We start from the raw sequence: 27,534 nt of genomic DNA on the forward strand, positions 1-27,534 counted from the left end.
ATATAATAAAAAAATTATCAACATTATTACTGAAATTAATTTTCTGTGACTGTATAGGCTTTTCTGTTCACTTAAAACATATGCAAATAGACTTGTTTTTATTTTAACAATTGCTTTATTCGGCATGAAATATCGTAGGGGAAAATAATCAATTATTATTGAATCAATTATTGAATATTAAAATAAAAACAGTTAACATGCTATTAGGACAACATGTTATTATAGAAAGGGAATCAAGCTGTCAGTTATATGTAATATAAAAAGAGAAGAATGAGCGGCATTTAAAAGTATAATTAACTCTTTAAATAAAGATTTCACATGTTCGTAGCAATAAAAAATTTAAATAAATTAAATTTCAGTATCTGTTTGATAATTACTGAACACATTATTTTAACTTTTTAATAAATCCACTAAATGGGATATTGTTGGTTGCCTATCATTATTTATTATATTTCATCTTATCTAATCTGAACATTTACAACAAAACAATTTATATTAGTCATAATTGCACAGTATCTAGCAGCGGTCAGAGCAAGTTCTTTGTTTAATTACGAATTATTATGAAATATAAAATTAGTTATGTTCTCTTGGAAAAGTAAAGACAAGAATTCTGACAAGAATGAAAAAAAGTGAGTACAATTTACAAACTGCATTATAAAAATAAACCTTTCGAGATAATATTTTAAATGCAAAATTGATCTGTCAATGTTGAGATATCTATGAAAAATTGACTCCTTGATTAAACAATATGTAGTTAAAAAAACAGTATCAAATTATAAATGATTGGGAATATATTAATTATCGGATTACTTATCTATCTAAATTATGTTCTAGGAAAAAGACTGTCTCGGAGACAGGCACAGTCGTACAAAATAACAATACAACCAGTTACAATATGAGGTAAGTTGTATTTATCTATATTTTTAATATTTTTGGGCTAATAATTTTAAATTTTACATATTTCCAATTTCTATAACTTTTGGTTATTGGTACGCGAAAAATCTAACAATGATTTGTTACGAAAAATCTTTTATTACTTTATTAGTCAACTAAACAATAAACAATAGACCTTGTATTCTATTGTTATTTGCTAAAATAACAAACAATAGCTGCTTTGGGGGATAGAAAAGGGACCATTTCCCAAAATACTATGCAATATAATAAAGATAAGATAAACTTGTATTTGCAACTTTTAAACAATTTAGCTGAATTATAGATTGTGTTATCAATATCAGATAACTGATAATCAAAAATAGTTTCTTTTTCACAAAAAATCGGATAATCACAATAATAGATAAATTTTTTAAATATATTTTATTTTATATTTCGAGAAAATCACAATTTGTGCTACTATCATTGATACAATTTTGTTTTAATTTTTGCATAGCCTTGCATCATATTTGGAAAATATTTGTGTTGTTATTGGTACCTGTATTGAAAGAGTATGTATATACCAGTGGCGGCTCCTGGGTTAATTATAACGATTTTGTTGCGTCAAGTCGAAAAAAATATTTATTCGAGTGGATGTAATATTTAAGCGTAGTTTAGCTGTAGACTGAGAGTTCCGTTTCCTATCTGGTCACCGAGATCGTACGATTTGACTCTTTCTTGTGGGGTTTTATTAAGTCCATAGCGGCTCTCGACGTTAGCATAATCAGCGACGTCGCAACGGACATTTGAACGATGTTATACTTCATTAGTGGCATCGAATACATAATGGCATTTCAAATGAATAAACAATTTCGATGATAGTTCATACACACACTTTGTTTTATTTAAATTTAAAAATGGGAAGTGCTCATTTAAAGACCTCTTACATTCAAGAATACTGATCTGCATGCTCCTTATGATCAACATCTGCATATGGGAGTACAATCACAAAAACAATGATATACGATACAAAGTTCGTAGTGTAGTCAACCACATCAGGAGCAAATTCAAAATGTCTTTGTGTTATTGTTGATAGTTTTTGTAGTTTTTGCTATACAAAGAATAGTTCCAAGCTCCTTTGTCTTTGACAAATTTTACCTGATGTAGCTTATTTAATATCATCGCTCCATCGTATTTGTGGTCGATTTCTTGATCTGTATCTCCGTTTTTTGAGTCTGTTTTTTTTTGTTTTAGTCCTTCATCATCATTATTACGCTGCTACAGCTCTTAAAGGGCCTCGACCTTCTCAAGCTTTTTTCGCCATTCTGCTCTGTCCCTTTGCCACGATTACACTGTTATACGAGTACATCAAACGTTCAAGATTCAAATAATACAAATTATCCCGCAGCATGCATTAGTATTTTTTACCACAGACGAGAATTTACATGAAAAGTGCTCGATGCAGCGCGAAAAACAGGTTAAAACGTATTAAAACACTAAAATATAATATTATATTTTATAACTGGTTGCGACCTAATGTTGCATACAAGTATCTATTAAAAAAATTAAATTGATATATACAATTGCAAATACAAAATAAGAAAAACGGGATGTGGCAATCCGGGAGTGACTGAGGAGGGGAAGCATAGTTTTTTTATAGTCTAAGCAAGGAGCGATGGTTTTACTTTATTTTATATCTATTCGATTCGATGCGATAATCGATTCGAATTGATTCAATAATCGATTCGATTCAATTCGATTAGATTCTATATTTTATTCGATTCGATATTTGATACGATAATCGATTCAATTCAATTCTGTAATCGATTCGATTCAATTCGATAATCGATTCGGTTCGGTAATCGATTCGGTTCGGTAATCGATTCGGTTCGGTAATCGATTCGATAATCGATTCGATTCGAAAATCCATTCGATTTGATTAGATTCGATATTTGATTAGATTCGACATTTGATACGATAATCGATTCAATTCGATTCAATTGGATTCAGTTCAGTAATCGATTCATTTAGATTCGATTTGATGTTCGATTCGATAATCGATTTTATTTTATTTTATGTCATTTTATTTTATTTTATTATATTTTATTTTATTTTAATAATAAACCCTCATGGGACTGCGTTTAATCCCACGTACTGTGTGGGGTTAACTTTAAATATACAATATTACTATTTCTTTTCTTAAATTCAGCCTTTATGTTACTATGGTTTGTTTTTTAACCAGGAGGAGTAAACTAAAAAGACAGATTTACACCCAAGAAAGTTACTAAAAAGTCACCAAATACATCTTCTTTTTTGGTTGATTATCTCGGCCTTGCGGTAATCCAGTAATTAGTATCGGACAACTAAAATAGGAATATAATACCTATAATATTTAATATTTCCTATCTTTATAATATAATATTTCCTATTTTTCGACTTCTCTTCAAGTATCTACAAAATAATAAAATGTAAATTTGAATGAAGCTCTTTATCTTCTAAATGGTTGCCTAACTCACACAATATGACGATTTTTTGACTTTTTATGTTTTATTTACTATATAGGTATTTGTGGCTAACCGATATTTATTTACTTAAAATTGTTTTGCTTAAAGAATTTATATAATAATGAACCACACATATTTGGAAGATCCGGGCGATTTGTTCATTTCCCTTAAAATTTTATTTAGTGGGCATTTCATTCTTGAAAAAGAATCTGTCGTACAGATGTTTTAAGTCTTTCGTCGTATGTTGCAAGGATAGAAGGTCGACCGCCAATATTTTTAGGACATCTTACTGTTCCAGTCTGCTTATATTCCTTAATTGTTCTGTAAATAGTTGAATTTGCAACACCCAAAATTAACACATTACTTTAGTAAGTCTTGATTTTAACAATAATTGTTCTGCAAAACTAACCTGTTCATCATCATCATCACTGGCTCGACAACCCTTTTTGGGTCTTGGCCTGTTCTAGGATTCTTCTCCATTCCGATCTGTTTCGTGCTTTTTTTCTCCAGTTTTTTATTTTTAAGGTTGTTATATCATTTTCTATTTGTTCTAAATATCTCAGTTTCGGTCTTCCTCTTGTTCTTTTTCCTACTGGCATCTGTTTGAATACTTTGTTTGGTATTTCGCCTTCTTCGATTCTTTCTACATGTCCTATCCAACGCAGCCGTCCTATTTTGATGAATGTTATAATATCCGAATCCTGGTATATTTTGTATAGTTCAGAGTTGTATCGTCTTCGCCATATTCCGTTTTCTTTTGTGCCCTTATATATGTGTCGCAAGATTTTTCTTTCGAAGGTGGCTAACAACGTTTCCTCTCTTTTAGTAAGTGTCCAGGTTTCTGAGCCATATGTGAGTACCGGTCTTATTAGGGTTTTATATATTTGGCATTTTGTCTTTCTTGCGACGTTATCTGATCTTAGGTGTCTAATTAAGCCATGGTAACATTTATTTGCAATAAATATTCGCCTCTTCACTTCCTCCGTAACGTTATTATCAGACGTGACTAGGGATCCCAAGTATATAAAGTTTTTTACCTCCTCTATGTTGTCTAAAACTAACCTGTTACCTGTTTTAATTTTGCTACCATTGCTGTTATTTTTATTCCAGGATTGTCATTTTTTATTTATTTGTACATGTTTATAATGCATTGTTTTTCATTTATGATAAATGACCCAAATCTACTCGGTGTTTTTTGGGTGGATAAGGATAAATTTCCACTAGTACTTGGCATTGAATCCATATTGTTATGTTAATAACACTAATACGTCTCTAAATAGTTCTGAAGAGAACTGTTTTTTATATAAATGCAAACGAAAAATCTAAAAATTAAAGGAATAACGCAGAAAATACAAAAAATCATCGATATAAATTTTGATTTTTAAAATTTCATAAATGTCATTATTGTCAAAATGTCATAATTTAGTGGAGTAAACCTACCTGCGGTTGGACCAATTACAAACAAGCATTACGGCGTGGTAAATTTGAATTACTCCTCCTGGTTAAAATACAAACTATAGTACAACTATAATAGTATATTTATGTTTTTAGAATTATTACTAAAATTAATTTTCCCCTATTTTTAGAGCGGCTCGCGCTGCCCCCTTTAACTTGCCGTCCGGGTGCCCCGTTTAATATAAAATAAAACTTATTCCTAAGATATTTATATATATTTATATATTTATAAAAAACCCGAAAGAATACTTAACCGTAAAAATGTTATTATAAATTACGTAAATTGTTTTCAATCGGAAATCTAGGGTACACGTATTATTAACATGCGTGTCTAGTTTAAAAATACTTTTGTTGCACCTTAAGCTCAACCTTGAAGATTCAGCATTTTTATATAAACATTATTTGGCCTAGTAAACGGGTCGATTTGTCATAGACCGATATGTTATAAGAGCAATAACAGAAGAGCAATGTCATTAAGTTATCTGTGTGTATATATTAATAATAAATACGATGCATTACAAGTTATACAAGTTATATACAGGGTGAGTCATGAGGAACTTTACATACTTCTACCATATGTAGAGTCCCTCAGGGAGCATATCATGTGGCCACTAAAAAATGTCAACTCCTCTTCTTTATTAATTAACAGGGTGATTTGTGTAATTGACCATTTATTTCATTTTACTGTAGTGTTTATACGGCTCATTTGATTTTTTTAATTTTTGCATGATACAGTACACTACTATCAAGCATTCGACTGGTATTAGCTAAACTAAAAAATTCCAGGACTGGCTTTGGAAAAATTGATTTAGGGATTCGTATTAAATATTACACCCTGTATAAATTTTTTTTAAAATGAAATAAGTGATTTTCAAACTACATAAATAGCCAATGAAAACGACATATGCGACAATGTTGTCGCACTTTTATTAAATTTTTAGTGAACGATCAAATCTTACCAAAAATAGAACAACCATAATGAAGTATCAAATTATAAGGTATTAATTTAAACAAATGTTATAAATTTCAAACATTTTAATTAAAATGAGTTCCAACAACATAATCTAATACGTAGAAAATTAACATCTTTACTGTCACTTTGTATTATCTCTACGATAGAATTAATTGTTTTTCAATTTTAAATTTTTACTCATAGATCGTATTGGGGCATTATTTTCGATAAATAATAAATTAAATTGATTAAAAAGTCAAACCTCTTGTATGTGTTAGTTTTTGTTGATTGTAAATGATTAAAATTTTATGTCAAATAATAATACAGTGCATCAACTGTACTAAATAAAAATAAATCTAAAAAAGTTTAAAATGAAGGTTGGCGTTGACCGTTTGACGTTTCTTGATATTTTATACCCATTGTCATTATTGTCATTATCAATTGTTATTTATGTGTACAAGAATACATATTTCTTCTGTCATATCTACGTTAAGTACATTGTGTTAGTTTTGGTAGAGCTTTTGTTACTTTCGTTCAAAATGCCACATCAGTTTTCGACCACAGAATATCTAGACATAATATTTGTTTATGGATTCTGTAATGGGAATGGTAGGGCTGCTAGTAGAGAATATCGCAGGAGATTTTCTAATCGTCGAACTCCCAGTCATCCAACATTTGGGTCAGTTTTTAATTATTTGCGAGAAAATAGCACTTTTCCTAGTGGAACAACAGAGCGACATGTAGATGAAGCGCAGGAAGATGACATTATGGACGCCGTTACTATGAACCCTACAATAAGCACTAGACAATTAAGTCGAGAACTCAATGTTACTCAATCAAAAGTAAGTAGAGTCTTACAAAAAAATAATCTATACCCATATCACATTCAAATGGTTCAGCGACTACATGCTGGAGATGAGATCGATAGGTTGGAATTTTGTAGATGGATTAACAATAATCGACCAACGCTATACAGGACACTATTTACAGATGAAGCCCAATTTACCAGAGACGGGATAAATAATTCACGAAATTCACATGTGTGGGCAGAAGAGAATCCCCATGCTATTCGAGAACGTTGTTCTCAGTTAAAGTTTTCGGTTAACGTGTGGATTGGTGTCATAAATAACCAATTAGTAGGTCCTCACTTTTTTGATGGTCCTTTAACAGGGCAGGTCTATTTGAACTTTCTACAAAATATTTTGCCGAATTTGCTTGCCAACGCGAACGTTGCTATCCGAGGGATGTATTTTCAGCATGATGGCGCACCCCCACACTTTTTACTGGCAGTGAGACAACATCTTAATAATGTTTATGGCAACAGGTGGATAGGACGTGCAGGTCCTATTTCCTGGCCTTCAAGATCCCCTGATTTCAATCCCGTTGATTACCATATTTGGGAACGATTGAAGCAACTAGTTTACGCAGTGAATATTAATAACCGACAACAATTAATTGATAGAATTATACATTGTTGTAATACTATTAGAAACGATCCCCAGAGTATCCGTAATTCAATACGTCAATTAACAATTCGGCAACAAAAATGTGTACAGGCTGCAGGGTTCCATTTCGAAAATCTATTTTGAATTATTTTTATTTTGTTACCATTATTGTATATGGGTTTATCATAACTATGTACATATTTTTAGTTTTTTTTTAAATTGTTCTTCGTTATTGTTAGTAGTTACAGTTTTTTGTTGTGCAGTGACTCAGTTTATCATTTCAATTAAAATGTTTGAAATTTATAACATTTGTTTAAATTAATTACCTTATAATTTGATACTTCATTATGGTTGTTCTATTTTTGGTAAGATTTGATCGTTCACTAAAAATTTAATAAAAGTGCGACAACATTGTCGCATATGTCGTTTTCATTGGCTATTTATGTAGTTTGAAAATCACTTATTGCATTTTAAAAAAAATATATACAGGGTGTAATATTTAATACGAATCCCTAAATTAATTTTTCCAAAGCCAGTCCTGGGATTTTTTAGTTTAGCTAATACCAGTCGAATGCTTGATAGTAGTGTACTGTATCATGCAAAAATTAAAAAAATCAAATGAGCCGTATAAACACTACAGTAAAATGAAATAAATGGTCAATTACACAAATCACCCTGTTAATTAATAAAGAAGAGGAGTTGACATTTTTTAGTGGCCACATGATATGCTCCCTGAGGGACTCTACATATGGTAGAAGTATGTAAAGTTCCTCATGACTCACCCTGTATATATATATATATATATATATATATATATATATATATATATATTTACCAATCATGTCCCAAGTGTAGTTGCAAGAGAAATATCACCAATCGATTTATACTTAGTATATTGGTAATCCGCTAAGATGAATGCGAGATAAATTTCCATTCTTATATATATATATATATATATATATATATATATATATATATATATATATCTAAATTATTAGAAGAATTTTTCACTAAGTAACAAAAACAAAATTTGTTTAATTTACTAATGTTTGTATTTTGAGAACGATTTCCGAAGTGGAAATTGAAACGTCAATAAATGTATTTTAACCTTTAATTGTGGCTTATTCCCATTTAAATATTAATTAATTTAAAATGCCACAAGAAAATAGCTTCAGAACAATATATATATTTCCATATACTATACCCGCATCCCTTGGCCCCCCCGAGTCGAAACGGCCCTGCTAATCAATTAATTAGAAAATAAGAGTACAGAACAAAGCGGAAACAACATAAAAACAAAACTATGTAACCATGTGGTGTGTAGTTGACCCATGTATATCTATATATCCTATATCTCTATATGTTGTTCTATTATGTTTCAGGAAAACAGTTCAGATCATGGAAACATCCCATTCTAGTCAACAACGTACTATTACGACTACTAGTTCCAGTAGTGGAAGTAAGTAAAATGTAGCAATTTATTTTTTTGTCGCCAATGTCTAGACGTCGTATCTTCTTCTCATGACGCCGTCTCCTTTCGAAGGTTGGCGATCCAAATGGCAATTGTAGTTCTTGAAACTGCTTGAAAAAACTTGAAAAGATTTCTGCGGATGAGCGGTCGAACTATCTCCTCAGGTCTTTCAGCCACGAGTTCTGGCGTCTTCCTACTGATCTTTTGCCCTGTACTTTTCCTTCCAGTATAACTTGAAGTAATTCATATCTTTCGCCTCTCAACACATGACCCAAGTATTGCATTTTCCTCTCTTTGATTATTCTTACTAATTCTTTTTGTTTACACATGCGACGAAGTACCTCAACATTAGTAACTCTTTGTACCCATGGAATTCTCAACATTCGTCATATACGTAGAGTATATACAATCATTATATTTTACTTTAAAATCTAAACATGTTAAATATCTAGTATTTTGGCAGGTTAAATTATTTATCCATTTGGTATTCGCATATCTGGCAAAGCCAGTAATTATAGAGAAGGAAGATGGAAATTTAACACGAGATCTTGAACGGAAAAATATAGAGCCATAGAATAAAAAGTAAGAGCATTTAAATCCCATCTACTACTAGATATTTAATTAAAATATACACGTATATATTGTTTTTGTTGTTGAAAATTCTCATTTAGAAATGTCACAATTTTCTTGTGTTTAAAATACCCTATATTGGAATTAATTAAGGTAAATTCATTTTCTAAGACAGTTCATCATCAAAACTGGCATCACAAATTCTTGATTCTGATTCTCAATGAAGTAGTTTATTGTTTTATAATGATCTGGAAAATGTATATCCTGAAATCGGTTAATTATCTATTTATGTAATGAAAAGTTTATATTAACCCCTTCCGCTCCATCGTATGGATATTTTTAGGTATGGCGAACTTTACCACGATATCCACATACGGATATTCATATAGGGGATATTAATGCACTCTGTAAAAGTAGTGTAGGGCTCTGTAGATTAATTTGGATCGCAGTAGGACATGGATATCCATACGGCGATATCATGGTTAGCCATTTTTTTTAATTGCCAGAATAATATAAACAGCTCAAGGTCGACGTTCACTCTGGTGGCAACTCAACGCAGTGGCAAGATATTTATTTAGTGCACGTTTATAGTTTGCTGAGAGAGCACGTGTTCTTTTTCTTGCCTATTAGGTACGTAATTGTGTTTTACATTAGTAAAAATGAATTTGGATCTCGAGATTGAAAGTGATTTGAGTTATGAAATATCTAATAGTGACTTCGAGAGCGATTCAGACAGCAAGTATTCATCAACGGATGAGGAAGAAGTCATTGAAGGGGTACAAATGAGCGGCTATGATCCGTATGATGATAAACTTCCAAGAGATATGCCCGAATTTCGCTTTAACTACAACTCTCACTCAGCTATTGAGTTTCAAGATTGTATGGAAACTGTAAACTGTTTTGAGTCATTTATAAGTAGCAGTTTTGATTAAAAAACTATGCGAATGGACCGATCAAAGAGCTGATAAATATTTTAATGATAATCCACACACCGCCATGAAAGTTTTTGGTCTTATATATAAACCAGTGGCAACAGAAGAAATGTATGTATTTATAGCGCTATATTTTCTTAGTGGATTGACCAAGTGTCCGCAAATTTCAGATTATTGGAGTACAGACAATATATGCACTGGTCCTCCAGTTTTTCATAAATCTGTTATGAGCCGAAATCGCTTTTTGGTAATTCTTAAATTCCTTAGATTTTCACCACCAGAACTTTTCAAAAGTAATGCATCGCTTAGTAGACTAGGCATTTTTATGGCTCTTATTAGAGTAAATTATCAAAACTTAGTGGACCCAGGGCCAATTTTCGCAATAGATGAGCAATTTATGTTATACTTATAAAGGTCGACTCCATTTTCGACAGTATAAACCTTCCAAAAATTCCAGGATACACCTGGAATTTTTGTATATATATCGGCAAGTATATATATGACATATCGCACATTTCAGGAACAGAAAACCTTTCTTTTTCCGAGAAAATAGTAGTTTATCTTTGCCAAAACCTACTGAACAATAATCGTGAAGTGATTGTAGATAATTGGTATACATCCGTTCGTCTTTGCGAGTTTCTATTGATATAAAAGACTTTTCTTACAGGCACTATTCGACCAAATAGGGCGTTCCAAGAATATTAACCATTGGTTCCATTAGATAGACAACAATGATGTTTTGTTCGCAAGGATATGCTCCTTCTAGTTCGCTACTAGGACAAGAAAGACGTTTATCTGCATACCACAGTGGCGCACCCAGGGGGGTTTTGTGGGTTAAACCCCCCCCCCCCAGGACACTATTCCGACACTGTTACTCACACATTTTAAGGACTCAAAATAGAGGTTGCATTATAAAAAAAATTTCGGTGACCAACCAACCCCCCAGAGGAAAATACTAGGTGCGCTACTGGCATACCAGTAAACGTACTGCAGGATTTTGCTAAAGAGAACGATATGTTGTAGGAGGAAATGTTCTCTATTATAACAAACTGAAACATATTAAATTCTACAATCAAAATATGGAATCAGTTGATGCAGTGGACCAAGATGTTGAAAAGTACAGTACTTCAAAAGTGAGTTTCAATGTATAAATATACAAAACTCTGCTGCCGGGGAATACTTCTGAAATATAGTAAAGGATAGTAAAGGATGATAAAAAAATCAACCTACTACATCTGGGAAACCGTTACATGCAATGGCGGATTTTCCAAAAGAAATTGGAAAAAAGAGGGCTCTACGAAAAGTTTGTGTAATTTACAAAAGACGTGGAGTGCGTAAACTAACGAGAAAATGTTGCATTGCTTGCCCGGACAAACCTGGACTTTGCTCAGCGGAACATTTTGAAAGTTTTCATAAGTAATAAAAATAGTGTTCTTTTATTTTTTGCTTTGTTCTGAATATAATTAAATTGTTCACTGTCTTTTTATATAAACACCCAAATATCTCTATGTGGATATTCTGATAAACACTATAAATTGTCGTATAAATTCAAATTGCTTCAAACATTTTTTTGGTCCCCATAGGTAAATATCTCTTCTATTATACATCATAACTATCGTAAAATGTATTTTCATTAAAAAACTTTTGCTGGTATACAGCTCCCTATCTCAAAAAATGACCTGGAGCGGAAGGGGTCAATTTAACTTAAACTTAACTTAAAATGTTACGATATTCTAACAAATACTTATTGTATATTAATGAATACTTATAAATTTTTAGCAATCACTTCAAGACAATGGCCTCCGCCTTCAAACATTACTGAAAATACTAGACACAATTCCTTATCGGAACTCAAACTTAGACCAATACCTTTCGCTGGCCAGAGTTATAATTTGCCAAGAATGACGCCAAATTACATAAGCACATTTACTAGGCACAATAGTGAAAGACTGCCCACAAACACTACTAACAATAACGTGGTATCCAAAAAGTACATTCTTCCTGGTAGTCAAAAAGTTGAATCTGACGCCAGACTTTTTCAAAATAGTGCCATATCAAGTGTACCACGAACACAGCCTTTTCAAAATGTTAGTGCCATTTCAAGTGTGTCACGAACACAACCTTTTCAAAATGTTAGTGCCATTTCAAGTGTGTCACGAATACAGCCAACCACAGTGCCAAATAATGATAGGCTCATCACCTCGAGGGACGTACCGAAGTATGATACTAATGGGCCAAGAAGAGGAACTGTTGTGATATTCAACAACATTAAATTTTTGGACAGTAATGACGAAAGAAAGGGGGCAGAATTAGATGAGAAGAACCTTAAGAAACTGTTTCAGGATCTGGGTTTCGATGTCAACGTTCATCGAAATCTAAAATTGAGTGTAAGTATATCTATCTTTATATTTTCCAATAAAATAAATAAATGTTGCAACACTGCAAATTTAGTCTATTACTCATTGCTGCGCTATTCAGTGACGTCAGATACGAAATAAGAAACAATCAGAATGTAAATTCACAAATTTTTCTTTATAAAAGGGAAAAAATCTCAAAATTTAATAACTCTACAATAATTTTAGTACCTATATTTCTGAATTCTTCTTCTTCAGTATCTTATTCGGTCCGGATGTTGACGATCATCCAGGCCATCACGGTTTTGTTGACTGCTCTGCGAAACAGCTCCGCGGAGGTCATCCCAAACCATTGTCGAAGGTTTTTTAACCACGAGGATACGACGGCGCCCGGACCTCTCCTGCCAAATACTTTACCTTGCATAACGAGTTGAAGAATTCAATAGTTTTCTTCGTTCCGTATCTTGTGTCCGACGTACTCAAACTTACGTTGTTTCATTAAATTAAGCACTTCTTTTTCTTTTGTCATGCGCTGTAGAACCTCAACGTTGGTGCCATGGTCCACACACGATATTTTTAGTATCCTCCTGTAGATCCACATCTCGAAGGATTCAATCCGCTTTTCAGTGGCTTGCGTCAGTGTCCAGGCTTTAACATATAGTAACACTGGAAGAATGTAGCACCTCACTATCCGCATCTTGGTTCCTGAACTGAGATCACTGCAGCACAGCATCTCAACTTGATAAATGTAGACCGTGCCATTTCAATTCTGGATCTAATCTCTTTAGCCTAGTCCGATTACGAGTTGAGGGTAGTTCCGAGGTAAGTGAATCTGTCGACTCTCTGGATCTCTTCGCTACCTGCCATTAGTGCCCCGGGATCTAAATTTGCACGGCTGACAACCATGAATTTGCCGTCTATCAGCCATTGGGACGCACCGTGTTGGGGTTGAGGACTTCCCCGCCTAGTCTGTCTTACGCAAAGTACTGAAGGGCCCCTACTCAATCCAAAGCTCCTCCTCCACACAAGTTGAGACCAGCCACGGATTTCTAAATTGAAAATTTAAATTAAACCCTCCACGCCACTGATATGTCACTGTATTGTAATAATCAACTATATATACCACAATACGACGAGAACCTCCTCATTCATAGACCAGAACTGCTATAGTCCTTTTCCATCATATTGATAGCACATTATGTATGCAAATCCTCAACAGGTCAAAAAACCATAGGCGTCACCCTATACTTGTTTTGAAATAAATAAAAAAAATTAATATTTTAAGATGCCGTCAACAATTCATTATCTTTTAAAAAATCTTCTGTAAAATAAGTGTCCACTAATCTCACTATACCTTTTTTGTGCGTAAAAAACGTCGGTATATATGCCACGATTATTGTTAATTATACACGGGTGATTAACGAGAGAATTCAATGTTTCACGAAATAAATTAATGTAAACAGTAATTTAAAGGTGATTATTGTTTTCTATACAAGTTATCGCCTGACACAAAAAGAATACCTTCTTTGAACGATTACCTGGAATTACTGATAAGGCTTCACTAATGAGAGTTTAAGTAGTTTTTATGCCACATTACAGCTTATGCCAATAATATTGTTCATGTCTTACCTACCTACGTTTTTGGTGTCGATATTTTGTTATTTGCATTTAAAAATGACGTCGACAACAGGTTTTATCCCGGTTAAGTGTAGTTTTAAAGGTGCCTTCAGTCTAAGAGGAAAAAATATAATATTAAATGTACACGACGCACTTGTACATCAACGCCCTTTAAGTAATGTTCGTGAAATCGTTAACATGTGTTCAAATATGACAGAGGTTGGAGAAGCAACAATTTATAGATTCCTAAAAGAAAAAAAAAGGAGGAACTGTTTCATCTCCCAAGAAAAGTGGAGGGAGTAAACCCTTGGAAATTGAAGAAATACATCAAAACATGATAAGACGCAACGTCCACTCATTTTTTTTTTTTTAACAAAGAATTTCCAATATTGGACAAAATCCAAACATTAAGTAGAGAAAACGAAGAGTTACCAATCATAAGCAACAAGAAATTATGGGGACTATTGAGAGAGATGAGATTTCGTTGGCAAAAGAATAAAAGAAAATCCGTTTTAATTTTAAAAAGATTACATTGTATGTTGGAGACGAGATTATCTAAGAACTATTAAAAAGTACCGAGAAGAAGGGAAAACAATTTTTTATTTGGACGAGACTTTCTAAATGAAGGTCATACTGTACCATATCTATGGGTTGATACAGATGTGAAAAGTTCCCGTCAGGCATTCATTGAAGGTGTATCTACTGGAATAAATATTATTCCCGTTGGAAAAGGACGCAGACTCATAATAACCCATATTGGACACGAATACGGTTTTGTCAATGGTGGATTATTAAGTTTTGCCTCAAAATCAACCAAAGATTACCACGAGGAAATGACTGCTGACGTTTTTGAAGAATATTTTGAGCAAATGTTGGATTTAATTCCCAAAAATTCTGTCATAGTCATGGATAATGCTAGTTACCATTCAAGACTAGCAGAAAAATTGCCAACAACGGCATGGAAAAAAGGAGAGATAATCGAATGGTTGGATAAACACGCAATTGAGTACAAGGAGAATTCGACAAAAAAGGAATTATTACCTATTGTAAGGCAACATAAAGCAGCTTATAAAAAATATATAATTGATGAAATGGCATTAAAAAGTGATGTAATTATTTTACGTTTACCCCCATAACACTGTGATCTGAATCCGATAGAAAATATATGGTCTCAAGTAAAGGGTGAAGTCGGACGCAACAACAAAACTTTTAAATTAGAAGACTTACAACAATTATTAGAACATTCCTTATCAAAAGTAACTCCAAAAAATTGGAAAAATGCTGTTAGTCATGCTCACAAGGAAGAAAATAAAATGTGGAATTTGGATAATATGACTGATGCAATGCTGGAACCGGTAATAATTAACATTGGAGTTGAAGATTCCTTAGATTTTGAAGAAAGCAGTGAATCTGAAATGGAATTTGATTATAATAATATTCATTTTTTTACAAATCGGTCCCTGTTACGGCCACAAATTATTTTATATATAACCAATAAAATAAACATCTTATATTTCTTGCAAATTCATTAGTACCTGTTAATCTCCATCACTCCGACACTGGCAACTTTATTTAGGGATTAGTAACCCTCAAAACTATTGTATTCTATTCTGCTTCAACCTTTATACCTGGTGGGCATACTCAATTTAAAATTGTTTTCCTATATACTTCTGTAAACTTGTTGACAAATATCTATTTTTCATTGTCATCCGTATCAACAGTTTAGGAATTTGCATACATAATGTGCTATCAATATGATGGAAATGGACTATACCACTTTTTAAACTCTTACTTACAAAATTTACGCCGTTCAAAACTACCAGCACTAGATCACTTCTTAAGTTCTCAAGAAGTCACTTAAATTTCTTATTTTTGTTTTTGATAAACAAATCCAACAATGTAACCTGCATAATTAACTTTCTCCGATTTTTTTCCGCCCTGTGAAGGGCAATAGAAACTGTTAATCGCTTAAATTTTGTTTATTGAAACCTTGATGAAACATGTAAAAGGTTTTTCCCATGAATTTTGCTAACGACACAATTCTGAATTTAACGATTCACCATATAAAGTCTACACTAAATAAAAAAACAATGTCAAAACTAACTAGTATATCTGGGGGTGAAATAAAAAATGTTTTTCATAAGATCAATGGAATGAAAAGAATAATTTTTGACAAAGGACGAGGCGTTTTCGGCTAATGGTTGTAATGATAAGGCGAGATGTTTTGCCGAGCGGGGCAGTTGCATGCACTGACGATGGGTCTTAGCATTGGGCTTATGGATTTTTGGAAGGCCGTATATTTTTGGAATTTGGGATGATTTTTCTCTAGGTATAAGAGATTTTTTGATATCTGGAGGTAAACGGTAAAGTAAACTTATTTATGATGGATATGGTCGTTTTTTCTAGATAGGTGGTGGGATCGTTTGGGACACGTTTGTATTCTGTGGAATTGAGAAGTTCGAACATTTTGTCGAAATAATTAGAAGAGTAGAGAATGACTGCGGCATTACCTTTGTCGGCCGGAAGGATCACAAGGTCAGGGTTGTTATAAAGTTCTTTGAGGGTAAGTCTTTCTGAAAAACTGATATTTGACGGTGGGGGTTTGGAAGTATGGAGAATTCTGGCGACATCTTGTCTGGCAACTTCGGCTTGGTCAGAAGGAAGATGAGAAATAGCTTCTTCAGTTTTACAAATAGTTTTCTCAGTTGGGATGGAAAGAGGAGTTTTGTAAATATTTCTTTAAAAATCAATTTTATGGAAATAGAACTGAAAATCTATGAGAAAGCTAACAATAAAAGATGTAAAATTATAACCGATATTTTTGGAGAAAGGTAAATAAATTTAAGTCGCGCAACTGACAGCTGCGTGAGTACCTGCGCCGAGCCGTATAATATGCGTTATATCTCTGGATTGGCTTCGAATTTTTATATATTTTAGACAGTTATTGTCAAGGTTTTTAAGATTTTTTAAAGTCAAGACGGTAATAGTACTTTTATTCTTTATAAAATGATGTGTGTTCGTTGGAGAATTAAATAACGTAACTCTGAATGAAATGCACAAATTTATTTAGATGTTAACAGTTTAGGGTATAAGACTATACTAACTTAAGAATTACAAACTATCCTAAAAACCTCTCATAGTTCTTGATAATATCGTAAACACCTCGAGATACTCAGCGTGGATGTTTATCATCTTCTAAGTAGTCTGAATATTGAGATAAAACCATCGAGCAAAAAGACAAAAGAGGGAATCTAATCGTTATGAAAAGGAGACCAAAAAAGTGGCCTCTGATGGCGGACATATCCGGAAATGCGAATGCGCCAAATTTAAATTTCATGACACTTCACAATAATCATACAGTGGTGTAGGGGTTCTAATTTATCTATTTATTTGTTATATTACATAATATTAATATTACATAATATTAATACATAATACACTTTTTTTAACACTAGAACATAATAAAGTTTTAATTAAATAATAACAATAATAGTCTAAAATGTGAAACAATTGTTAAAAAACTTCAATAGAAAATACAAATAATCTTTCATGTGACAGTTGGGACAAACAATAGCATCAGCAATAACATAACCCAACTAAATTTGATTTCTTAAACAAGGAAAGAGTCTCTCTTTCCTTGTTTAATGTGGCCTCTCAAGATGGCACTTCCTGTCTAACAATATTTTTGCCCCCACTACCTTTACATTCCCTTTTGTCTTTTTGCTCGATGGATAAAACACACACTCACACAGTGGCGTGCTCGCCATAACACCTCCCTCCTGAAGACCGAAGCTGGGGTGTCCAAGAAGGGCTTCTTTTGCAGCTTCGCTCCGTACAGGGCAGGTAGGTCCACATGGAACAAAAAAACCAACCGGAAATAACTTATTTGACTTTTGTTGTTATGAGAAAGCCGTAGATGAAGTGTACCACAAGGTAATCGAATTATATATTGCAGTCATTATTGATTAAAATTCCTTTATAATATGGATAATTAAAGCTCATATCTACTACTTGTCGTGTTACACTTCAACTTCGTTTAGTTAATCGCATCATAAAATGGTTTTATATTATTAAAATGAAATTTTCGAAATGATATACATTTCTGTCATTCTCATCGTATAGATATAAAATATTCTTATTGTTAACGTCTAAGATTTGCTCATTAGAGTAGGAGAAATTATTTAAGTTTAAGTTAGTTTTAATATTCCCAAATTCGGTATATTCATTTTGTTTTTGATGGACATGGTTTAATCGAATTCTTGGCAGAGCTTCTAATTTTAGTTTACTTACAATAGTATCGATTTTTTCAGTTACGTCAATAACATTATTACTTCGGACTTGATGTTCGTGTATATTATTTACACTAAGTATATTATGTTCCTGATCAGATTGAAACAATGGGATTTCCTCGCGATTAGCAAATAAAGTATTTAAACCAAAGTCAATAACACATTTATTCTTTTCTAAAAAATCATAACCAAGTATTCCATCAAAAGGAGAATTTATGTCAACTATATAGAATTTTTGAACACCCGAAAATAACTTAAAGTTTACGCTCTTTGTAACTTGAATTGGTTCGTTATTAATACCAAATATTTCAAAATTTTCATGATTAAAGTGATAAGAGTCTAAAATTTTACCTGGTTTCAATATTGATATAGCTGCCCTTGAATCAATTAATAATTTTATATTCAAATTTTTAATATGCGCGTAAAGAAGCGGTTTATTTGCTACTTGGTAAACTGTAACGTTGTCAGCGGCACTTGCTCTAAAGAAATCCTGATCAACTTCGATTTCTATTTCTTTTTCTGAACTATCGTTGTCGAAATAGGTATTATGAACAACATTGTGAGATTGTGGTTTACGATAACATTTTTCTGCTTTATGTCCATATTTATGACAAACAGTGCACTTTGGAATGGTTAATTTAATTGGTGGATTTATCGATTGATTTGTTGAACAGAGATCAGAAAATGTTTTTTGCGTACCTGCAGTACTTGAAAAAATTTCATTGTCATTATTTATAATTAATTTAGAAAAATTGTCATTTGTTTGTTTGAAATATTGTTGGTTTTCATAATCATTTAAAATTTGATTAATTTGAAGTAACGAACTAGGATTTAAAGAGCGAAGCATTTGACACAAAGGTTCTTTTATGCCCGTAATAGCGGTCAGAATTGCAGTCTTACTATGAAAATTATTTAAACATTTTTTCTCAACATTGTTCAAATTTGAATCGTATTTGATAACTGTATTGATTCTTATTAATTGTTTTTCAATTCTATCAACGAAATTTGTAGGTTTTTCATTAGAACGTTGTTTAAAATGACATAACTCAAAATTTAGACACTGCAAATCCAAATTTTCACCAAACTGAGAAAGGAGAGCATTTTTTATCTCTTGCCATGTCGAAAATTCTTTCGAGCCAATGAAATCAAGAGCTTTTCCCTCTAACCTGCTTTTTACAATAAAAGGAAAAATTTGCAATTCCTCTGGGTCAAATTTTGCAAAAATGAAATCAACAGAATCTATAAAATAATGTAATTTTGAAGAGGACCCATCAAAAACATTTATAAGCTTGATAGCTTTGTCACAATTAATATAATTATTAGAAGTGGTAGCGGAAATTATTGGCGTAGTTGCTGTTACGTCGTTAGTTGCCATTGTATCAAAAATAAATTAAACAATTAAAAAAAAATGCAAATACTAGATATGATAGCTTAAAAGTTTGAAAATTGCGAAACAGAGTAAATAAAAAAAATGAAAACAAATAAAAAATTAATATAATTCGACCAACCTCAAGTACTTCCGTGAGAACGTGGCTTTACACCGGAACGGATTGAAAACGTTGCAGCGTCTCAGCTTAAGTGGATTTACACTGGAACGGGTAGAGAACGGGTGGAGAACGTTGTACCTTCTGGATCAAATGGGTTTACACTGGAACTGGTCGAAATTCTAAACTGTTTGTAGTCGGAATGGTAGCCGAGATGTTGCTTCTTCTGTGGAAATGCTTCACCGTCTCCAGAGTCGAGTGGCTTTTCACTAAAGCTGGTTGAGAAGATTTCACGAAGTTGCTAGTTGCGCCTCCCCAGAACTTCCGAATTACTTTGTGGCTTTACACAACAAGTGGCCTTACACTTGGAATTCTTCGAAGTTGCTTACGGGTTCATTCAGTTTTCCTTCCTCGTGGCCTTACACTCGGAACTCAAATACTAAGTCACTAATTCTCCAATTTTCCAATTAACGATAAAAATCGATTAAAAAAAGGCTTTACTTTTTCTAATTGGAAATCCTACTGACTGCGCCACTTTTATTCTCTATAAAATGATATGTGTTCGTTGGAGAATTAAATAACGTAACTCTGAATGAAATGCACAAATTTATTTAGATGTTAACAGTTTAGGGTATAAGACTATACTAACTTAAGAATTACAAACTATCCTAAAAACCTCTCATAGTTCTTGATAATATCGTAAACACCTCGAGATACTCAGCGTGGATGTTTATTATCTTCTAAGTAGTCTGAATATTGAGATAAAACACACACTCACACAGTGGCGTGCTCGCCATAACATAGTTACCTTAACGAGAAGAATGTTAAATTTACAATTGTTGTATTATTATTTTAGGAAATGAAACAAAAAATTAACCGCTACAGACAAAGTAACGATCTCGGCAAAGGTGCCATGTTAATTGTAATAGTGATGAGTCACGGGAATAATACGAGAGGCAGTGAACAAATACCTGGAGGATTCACACAAATTCTAACTGTCGATGACAAATATTTGAACGTCGATGACGTTCTGTCGGAGTTTACCAACGATAGGTGTGTGGCGATGAAAGGAAAGCCGAAAATTTTTATATTTCAGTGCTGCAGGTAAGTTGAGTAACGTCATTTCTATTACAAGGTATTTCAAGAATCACGTTAAAACGCAAAATTTTAATTAACGTTTAGAATTGTTTATAAAATAAATATATAGTTCTCTTTCATTGTTTATTTTAATTGTGGAGTCGATAAACCTTTGACAAGAAAGAAGTCGTCAAACAGAATTAAACCACATGATCTAGGGAGCCAATTTTGATAATAAAACCAGAAATTGTCTCACAAGAACGAGTCATGGAGTAATTCAAATGTTTCACAAATTGTGACATGGTCTTGTTGGAACCACATTATCATACATCTATGGTAACTTTTCCAGAGAGCAAACATTATTAACAATTATTGACTGATTATCGTTATTGCCGAAGAAAAACGGCCCGACGGTGCCTCAAATGTGCCCCAGGCAGGAGAATGTTCTGACTAGATTTGTTTCTTCTGGATTATATGAACTCCACAGACGACAATTTGGACGATTTACGGTACCAGTTCAAATTGTAAGTGAAGATATGATCTTCTAGGTATGATCTAGAAAAGACTTGAATGAGAAAGGATGTTTTTCAGTTTAGACATTATGCGTCATTATTTATCGTAACATTAACCTGACCGACATAATATTTAACAGTTTTTTTTTTGTCAAGTGTTTTTTTAGCCAATCTTTCTTTATGCTGTTCCTCTATGACATCTTTTATGGGGCGTCTGTTATTGTTGCTGACTATAGCTTCTTTCTGCTTCTCCTAAGGTTTTTCCTAGGAGCAGCTTTGGCATGTGGCCTAATTTACTGAGGGCTTATTATATTGGATGAGCCATTAATTGGTCTGACATGAATCGGTTCTTTTACATCTTGAACATCTACATCCCGAACATCTTTATTAGCCTTATATTCGTTACTATTTCCATTTTCATTTTCTTCGGGCCTTTCTGTGACATAAGAGGACATAAAATCACTCTTTGAAAAAATTTGGGAATTTAACCCGGCGACTGTGTGGTGAAATTTTCTGACAGGAGCTGTGTGTTGGGGTAATTATCACCCCATTTTTTTTTATTTATAAAATTGAGAAAATATTTTATTTTTACATGCAACCTTAAGATTTTAAATCATGGTTATATTGTTATATAATATTTTTCAAAGATAAATCATTTAAAAAATTTCCGTTAAAAATTCAACGATTTAAAAAATATACTAAAATTTAGTTTATATTTAAACCACTACCACAATTTTTGTTACCAAAATTTTTATTAGAGATATAGAATAAAAAAAATACTAATTTTATAAAAAGTAACTAGGAACTTTTGTTTAAATAGCATAATTAACAATTATGTGCACATTTAGAACAAAAATATACACAATGTTCAAGACAAAGAAAAATGTCACATTTCACACATTTTTTTTGGCACTTTCTGTCCTTTCCACGGGGACCCACTCCACATCTGGATGTTGTTCGTTGCTTCTTGTTTGGAGGTCCTTGAGAGTCCTCTCCGCCATCATTTCTTTTTAGTTTGGCTCTTATGTCTGATGGTATTCTTTGATTGTTACCTCTTTTTTTAATATGTGGTTTAATTAGTGCCAAACCAAGTTCTTTTAAAAAAAATCTGCGTTTTAGTTTTTCAGTTGGCTTGTTATGTTGATAAATAACATAACTATTTATTCCTGCATTATTAAGCAGTGAAAAAAAAATTGTTAGAGGCCATCGCTTGCTATTACGAGACACATTATATAACGCAGACATTTCGTCAACCATATCTACGCCACCTTTTGTGTGATTATAAAAGTCTATAATCTCAGGTTTATTTGATTTGTGGTCAAATTCTGTATCATGATGAAGTGAAGAAGCTACTAACACTATTTTATTTTTCTTCGGGACAAAGAGTTTTCTACGTTTTCAGCTCTGTTTTTGGAATTCAAAAAGATTGTCGGTATTTCCCTCTTGTTTTTACGAATAGTTCCAACAGATGTTAACCGATGTTCATTAAGCAAATGTTCCATTAGCAGTATGCTGGTAAACCAGTTGTCGAATGTAATGTTGCGGTTAGTACCACGGATTGGATTTACAAGCCTGTTTACTACATCAAACGGTCTATTACTAAATTGAAAAGGTCCTTCCATATACCTCTAAATTTAAAATGTAGAATGTTTTGGCATCCACTAAGGCAAATATTTTAATTCCGTATTTGGACGGCTTATTGGGGATATATTGCCGAAAGGAACAACGTCCCCGAAAAGATTCTAATTTTTCATCGATCGTCAAGTATTGACTAGGAATAAAATATTGTTGACAATTGGATACAAATCGATCAAAAACAGCTCGTATAGCTGCCAGTTTATCTACTCTTTTTCGTTCTTCTCTATTTTCGATATTATCGAATCGTAGGCATTTTAAAAGTAATATAAATCTTTGCAGGGACATTGTTAGCCTGAAAATGTCAATTCCTGTTCCATCTGTAGCCCACAGATCCTCCAGATTTAACCTATTGGCTTTATAAACGTCTGATAGATATAATAATCCGAAAACTGCACGAATTTCTTCTGCGTCCGTAGACTTGGTGATATATTTATGTTGGTCATTATAATTCTGAGCGACTAAACTGATTTTTTTATTAGTGCAGTGGACAATATCTTTCACAATAATATTATCCATGAATAATTCCCAGCAAGAAATGGGCGACTTGCAATATTTTGCATTATTTCGAACACCGGGAAGTAAAGTTATTAAATTTTCTTGTCGTGTTCTAACCGATTTATTAGGACAGTTCTTTGCCCATTTTGTTTTCCCATCCCGTCCGATAAAAAACTTAGATTGCCTTACTTTATTATCTTATCTATTATTAAACTTATTGTTGTCTTGAGAGGAATCTTCCGACGATGATTGATTTTTCTGATTAGAACTTCCAGGCTGACAATTTTCCACTGATTGAAGTTGGTTTTCTAAACCATCCTCACTGGGACGAAGGCTAACCTGCTGACTTTCATTTTCAGATTCGCTTTCTGATCCTAACTCTGATCCAGTTAATTCATCCTGCCAAAGCTTCAAGAGAGCTCCTTGTTCTTTCTCCCAACTACACATATTTCTATATGTCTGAAAGTAAAAATATCTAATCATTTTTCAATATTCCTACCAATTCTGTTAAAAAAATAAAGATAAATTGTGCTAGTATAAGAACTTACCTGTTAATAATTAACCGGTGTTGTGGGGTTAAAATTACCCAAAAACTAAATATTACTGCACTTCAACTGTGTGGTGGGGTTAAAATCACCCAAAAGTCCAAAGAACGCGACACCACGCGTTCAAATCTTATTTATATACTGAAATTTATGATGCAATACAAGATCTGTTATATTATGGGAAGGTACTCGTGGCGCCAGATGAATCTGGCGATGTTGCCACTATTTTAACAAGCGCTAATGAACGACGTGGGTGATTTTCACCCCACAACACAGTTGCCGGGTTAAGGGTGCTATGTCTGTTTTTTTAAATCCATTGAGAATGTTGACAGGAGTGAATGCTTTAGGGTAGGCGGTACCAACAACATTACAAACATCATAAATGCTCATAGGCATGGCAGGATGTTTTAGCATCCAGTCATCAACTCCTTGGTTATAATAGCTTTTAAATGGAAAGAAGCAGCTCACGTCGAGATGTTGTAATTTATGACTGCAATGGGGCGGCAATATCAATAAAATAATCCTATTATCTTTACACAGATTCAGCACATGCACTCATAACGGCTGATTATAGAGGAGTCCCAGTAAGCATGAAGGGCTTAAATATTTTCCTCGGAATACAGAGAATGGAGGCACAAAAGTCCCATTATCGCATATTGCAGTGCACATTGTTACTAATGAGCCTCTTTCAGCGCTAGTCACTTTTCCAATTTGACACACTTCTCAAGTTTGTGAAAAATGTAGCCACATTATGCTTGTTGAAGCTGGTGGCCCTGCCAAGGCTAGTTGCTTCTGGTTTTCGAAGCGATAACATAGGGCGTCGTTTCCTAAAATTATTCAAAACATTGTTCACATTCTTAAAAACCTATCCAAATGCATCGCCTTATAATGGTCAGTGTATTTTTATCGAGTTTATGTTATAAGAAATGCAACGGGTAAACATAAGCAAAATAAAAATCGACGGACGGACGGAGATGACTTATCTCATTTATTGCATTTTGTGTTTTTCCGGGATCATATAAACTTCGCACATGGAATATGCCTATTCTACAACTCATTTCGATATTAAATAATGATTTATTCATATTATTACAGGGGAAATAGAAAAGAATTGCAAGTTGATGCAGTACCTTTTACCAACATTGTAAAACAACACGCAGACATGCTGATTGCGTATTCTACAATACCGGGTGAGTAATCATTCTTCAATTTCATTGTTGAACATAAGTTTTCACTAATATGCTGTTTATTTAAATTGTTTAGGCTTTTTTTCCCTTCGAGAACCAAAAAACGGATCGTGGTATATCCAAAGTATCTGTGATGTATTTAGCCAACATGCCGCAAACTATCACGTAGAAGAATTGTTGAAGATTGTAGATGATAGACTGTCTAGAAAGCATCCAGACTATAAACAGACCTCCACTTTTGAAAATAGAGGCTTCAAGGAATGTTACCTGCTACCCCAGCCTTAGATGAATATTCAGAGTTACCCTTATAGTTAATTTTAACGATTTTTTTCAAACGTGATGTCTATAAACTAATTTGCGATGGTTCGAAGCTACGATTTCTGACGGTTCACAGTAACTAATATGGAATTAATGTTTACAATAATGAATTTTTGTGAAGTTATAACGAATGAGGCAAAATAGCAACAAGAAATATACTAAAAATTAAAAAACTGCTAAAAAACTCAGTTTTTCCTGTACTCAACAATGTTGTTAAATAAATATTGAAAATAAACCAAAATTTTGTGCAAATCGGAAGATTTGCGACGTGGAATTCCAACCGTTAATGATAAATATATGTTTTACAATTATTTGTTTCAATAATCAGTCGGTGAAAGTTGATTTTTTTAGTAAAATCAAGTCACTACAAAATTTGAATGTAATTTTATTTAAACCTGGAAAAAATGAACGTATTCTGTAGCAAACGTACCGTTGATAATTATTTAAGTAAACTCACAACTCTCCAAGCCCTTTTCGTTGAAAAAATAATCAAAATATTTATACTAATCGTAGTGCGCATGCGTAGGAGGTTTAGAAGTGGCATGTCTATGAGCTAAATACAATTTTAAATAACGAAACGCGAATTTAACAACTTTCCCATCACCTTAGAAATAGCATAGAAACTTACTTGATTACATTTTCTATAGATTCACACTTGAGACCATTAAGAAATAAAATTTCAGTAAAATTAAACAATTCTTCAAGCCATTTTCGTCGAAAAAAAAAATATTCAAGTAATTTTAATAATTGCAACGCCCAATTTTTAGTTATAGTAGTAGTATAAGCTGGCATGTCTATGAGTTAAATATAATTTAAAAATACAAAACAAGATTTTGAGAACATTCTTACCTTCAAAATCTCTCAGAAAACTTATCGGATTGTCTTCTTTATATATTCAGACTGTAGATATTAAATCAATTAAATTTCGGGTAAAATAAAAAATAACTTTTTCCGTCGGCCATCCATTTATGATCAATTTTAACAGCCTCAAAATAATTGATTAATGACCCCTATTAATGAATGATTTTCTATTAATGAACGATTTTATTATAGGCAACACAACATACATTGCTTGTATAATAATTTAACCACATTTAACGCTCTGTGATTGGCAGTGACCTGTGGTGTAGGCAACCAAACATATAGGTACCTATTTATATTCCCACTAAAAAATTAATGAAAATGACATAGCCGCTGTAAGTACTGTCTGTCATTATTTATCGTTAAGTAAATAAAAATTTAAACTAAGATATTTTTATTTCTGAAAAGTTCGGTCGACGGAAAAGTTTTGTAACGAACTCGTGAATTAAAATGGCGATTAACAATTTCGAACATTAACGCGCTCGCTTCGCTCACGCGTTAAAATATCTCAATTGTTAATCGCCCTTATTAATACACCTGTTGGTTAAATTACTATTAAAGCCACCTTTGTTGAAATAGTTATTTAACCAACAAGTGTATTAATAAGGGCGATCAACAATTGATATATTTTAACGCGTGAGCGAAGCGAGTGCGTTAATGTTCGAGATTGTTAATCGCCATTTTAATTCACGAGTTCGTTACAAAACTTGTCCGTCGACCGAACTTTTCAGAAATAAAAATATCTTAGTTTAAATTTTTATTTACTTAACGATAAATAATGACAGACAGTACTTACAGCGGCTATGTCATTTTCATTAATTTTTTAGTGGGAATATAAATAGGTACCTATATGTTTGGTTGCCTACACTACAGGTCACTGCCAATCACAGAGCGTTAAATGTGGTTAAATTAATTTATACAAGCAATGTATGTTGTGTTGCATATAATAAAACCGTTC

At 32.8% G+C, this 27,534-nt stretch overlaps 1 protein-coding gene across 1 annotated transcript; it reads left to right on the forward strand.

The window, feature by feature from the left end:
* Positions 1-470: 470 nt before the first annotated feature.
* On the forward strand, positions 471-26,190 carry LOC140434080 (caspase-6-like). Its single transcript, XM_072522105.1, has 7 exons — positions 471-629; positions 835-900; positions 8,609-8,685; positions 11,979-12,586; positions 20,800-21,047; positions 25,306-25,400; positions 25,474-26,190. The coding sequence occupies exons 1-7, from the start codon at positions 580-582 to the stop codon at positions 25,680-25,682; spliced, it is 1,353 nt and encodes a 450-aa protein (XP_072378206.1). The 5' UTR covers positions 471-579; the 3' UTR covers positions 25,683-26,190.
* The last annotated feature ends 1,344 nt before the right edge of the window (positions 26,191-27,534 follow it).

This window comes from Diabrotica undecimpunctata, chromosome 2 (assembly GCF_040954645.1).
Source record: "Diabrotica undecimpunctata isolate CICGRU chromosome 2, icDiaUnde3, whole genome shotgun sequence".
Lineage (NCBI taxonomy): Eukaryota > Metazoa > Arthropoda > Insecta > Coleoptera > Chrysomelidae > Diabrotica > Diabrotica undecimpunctata.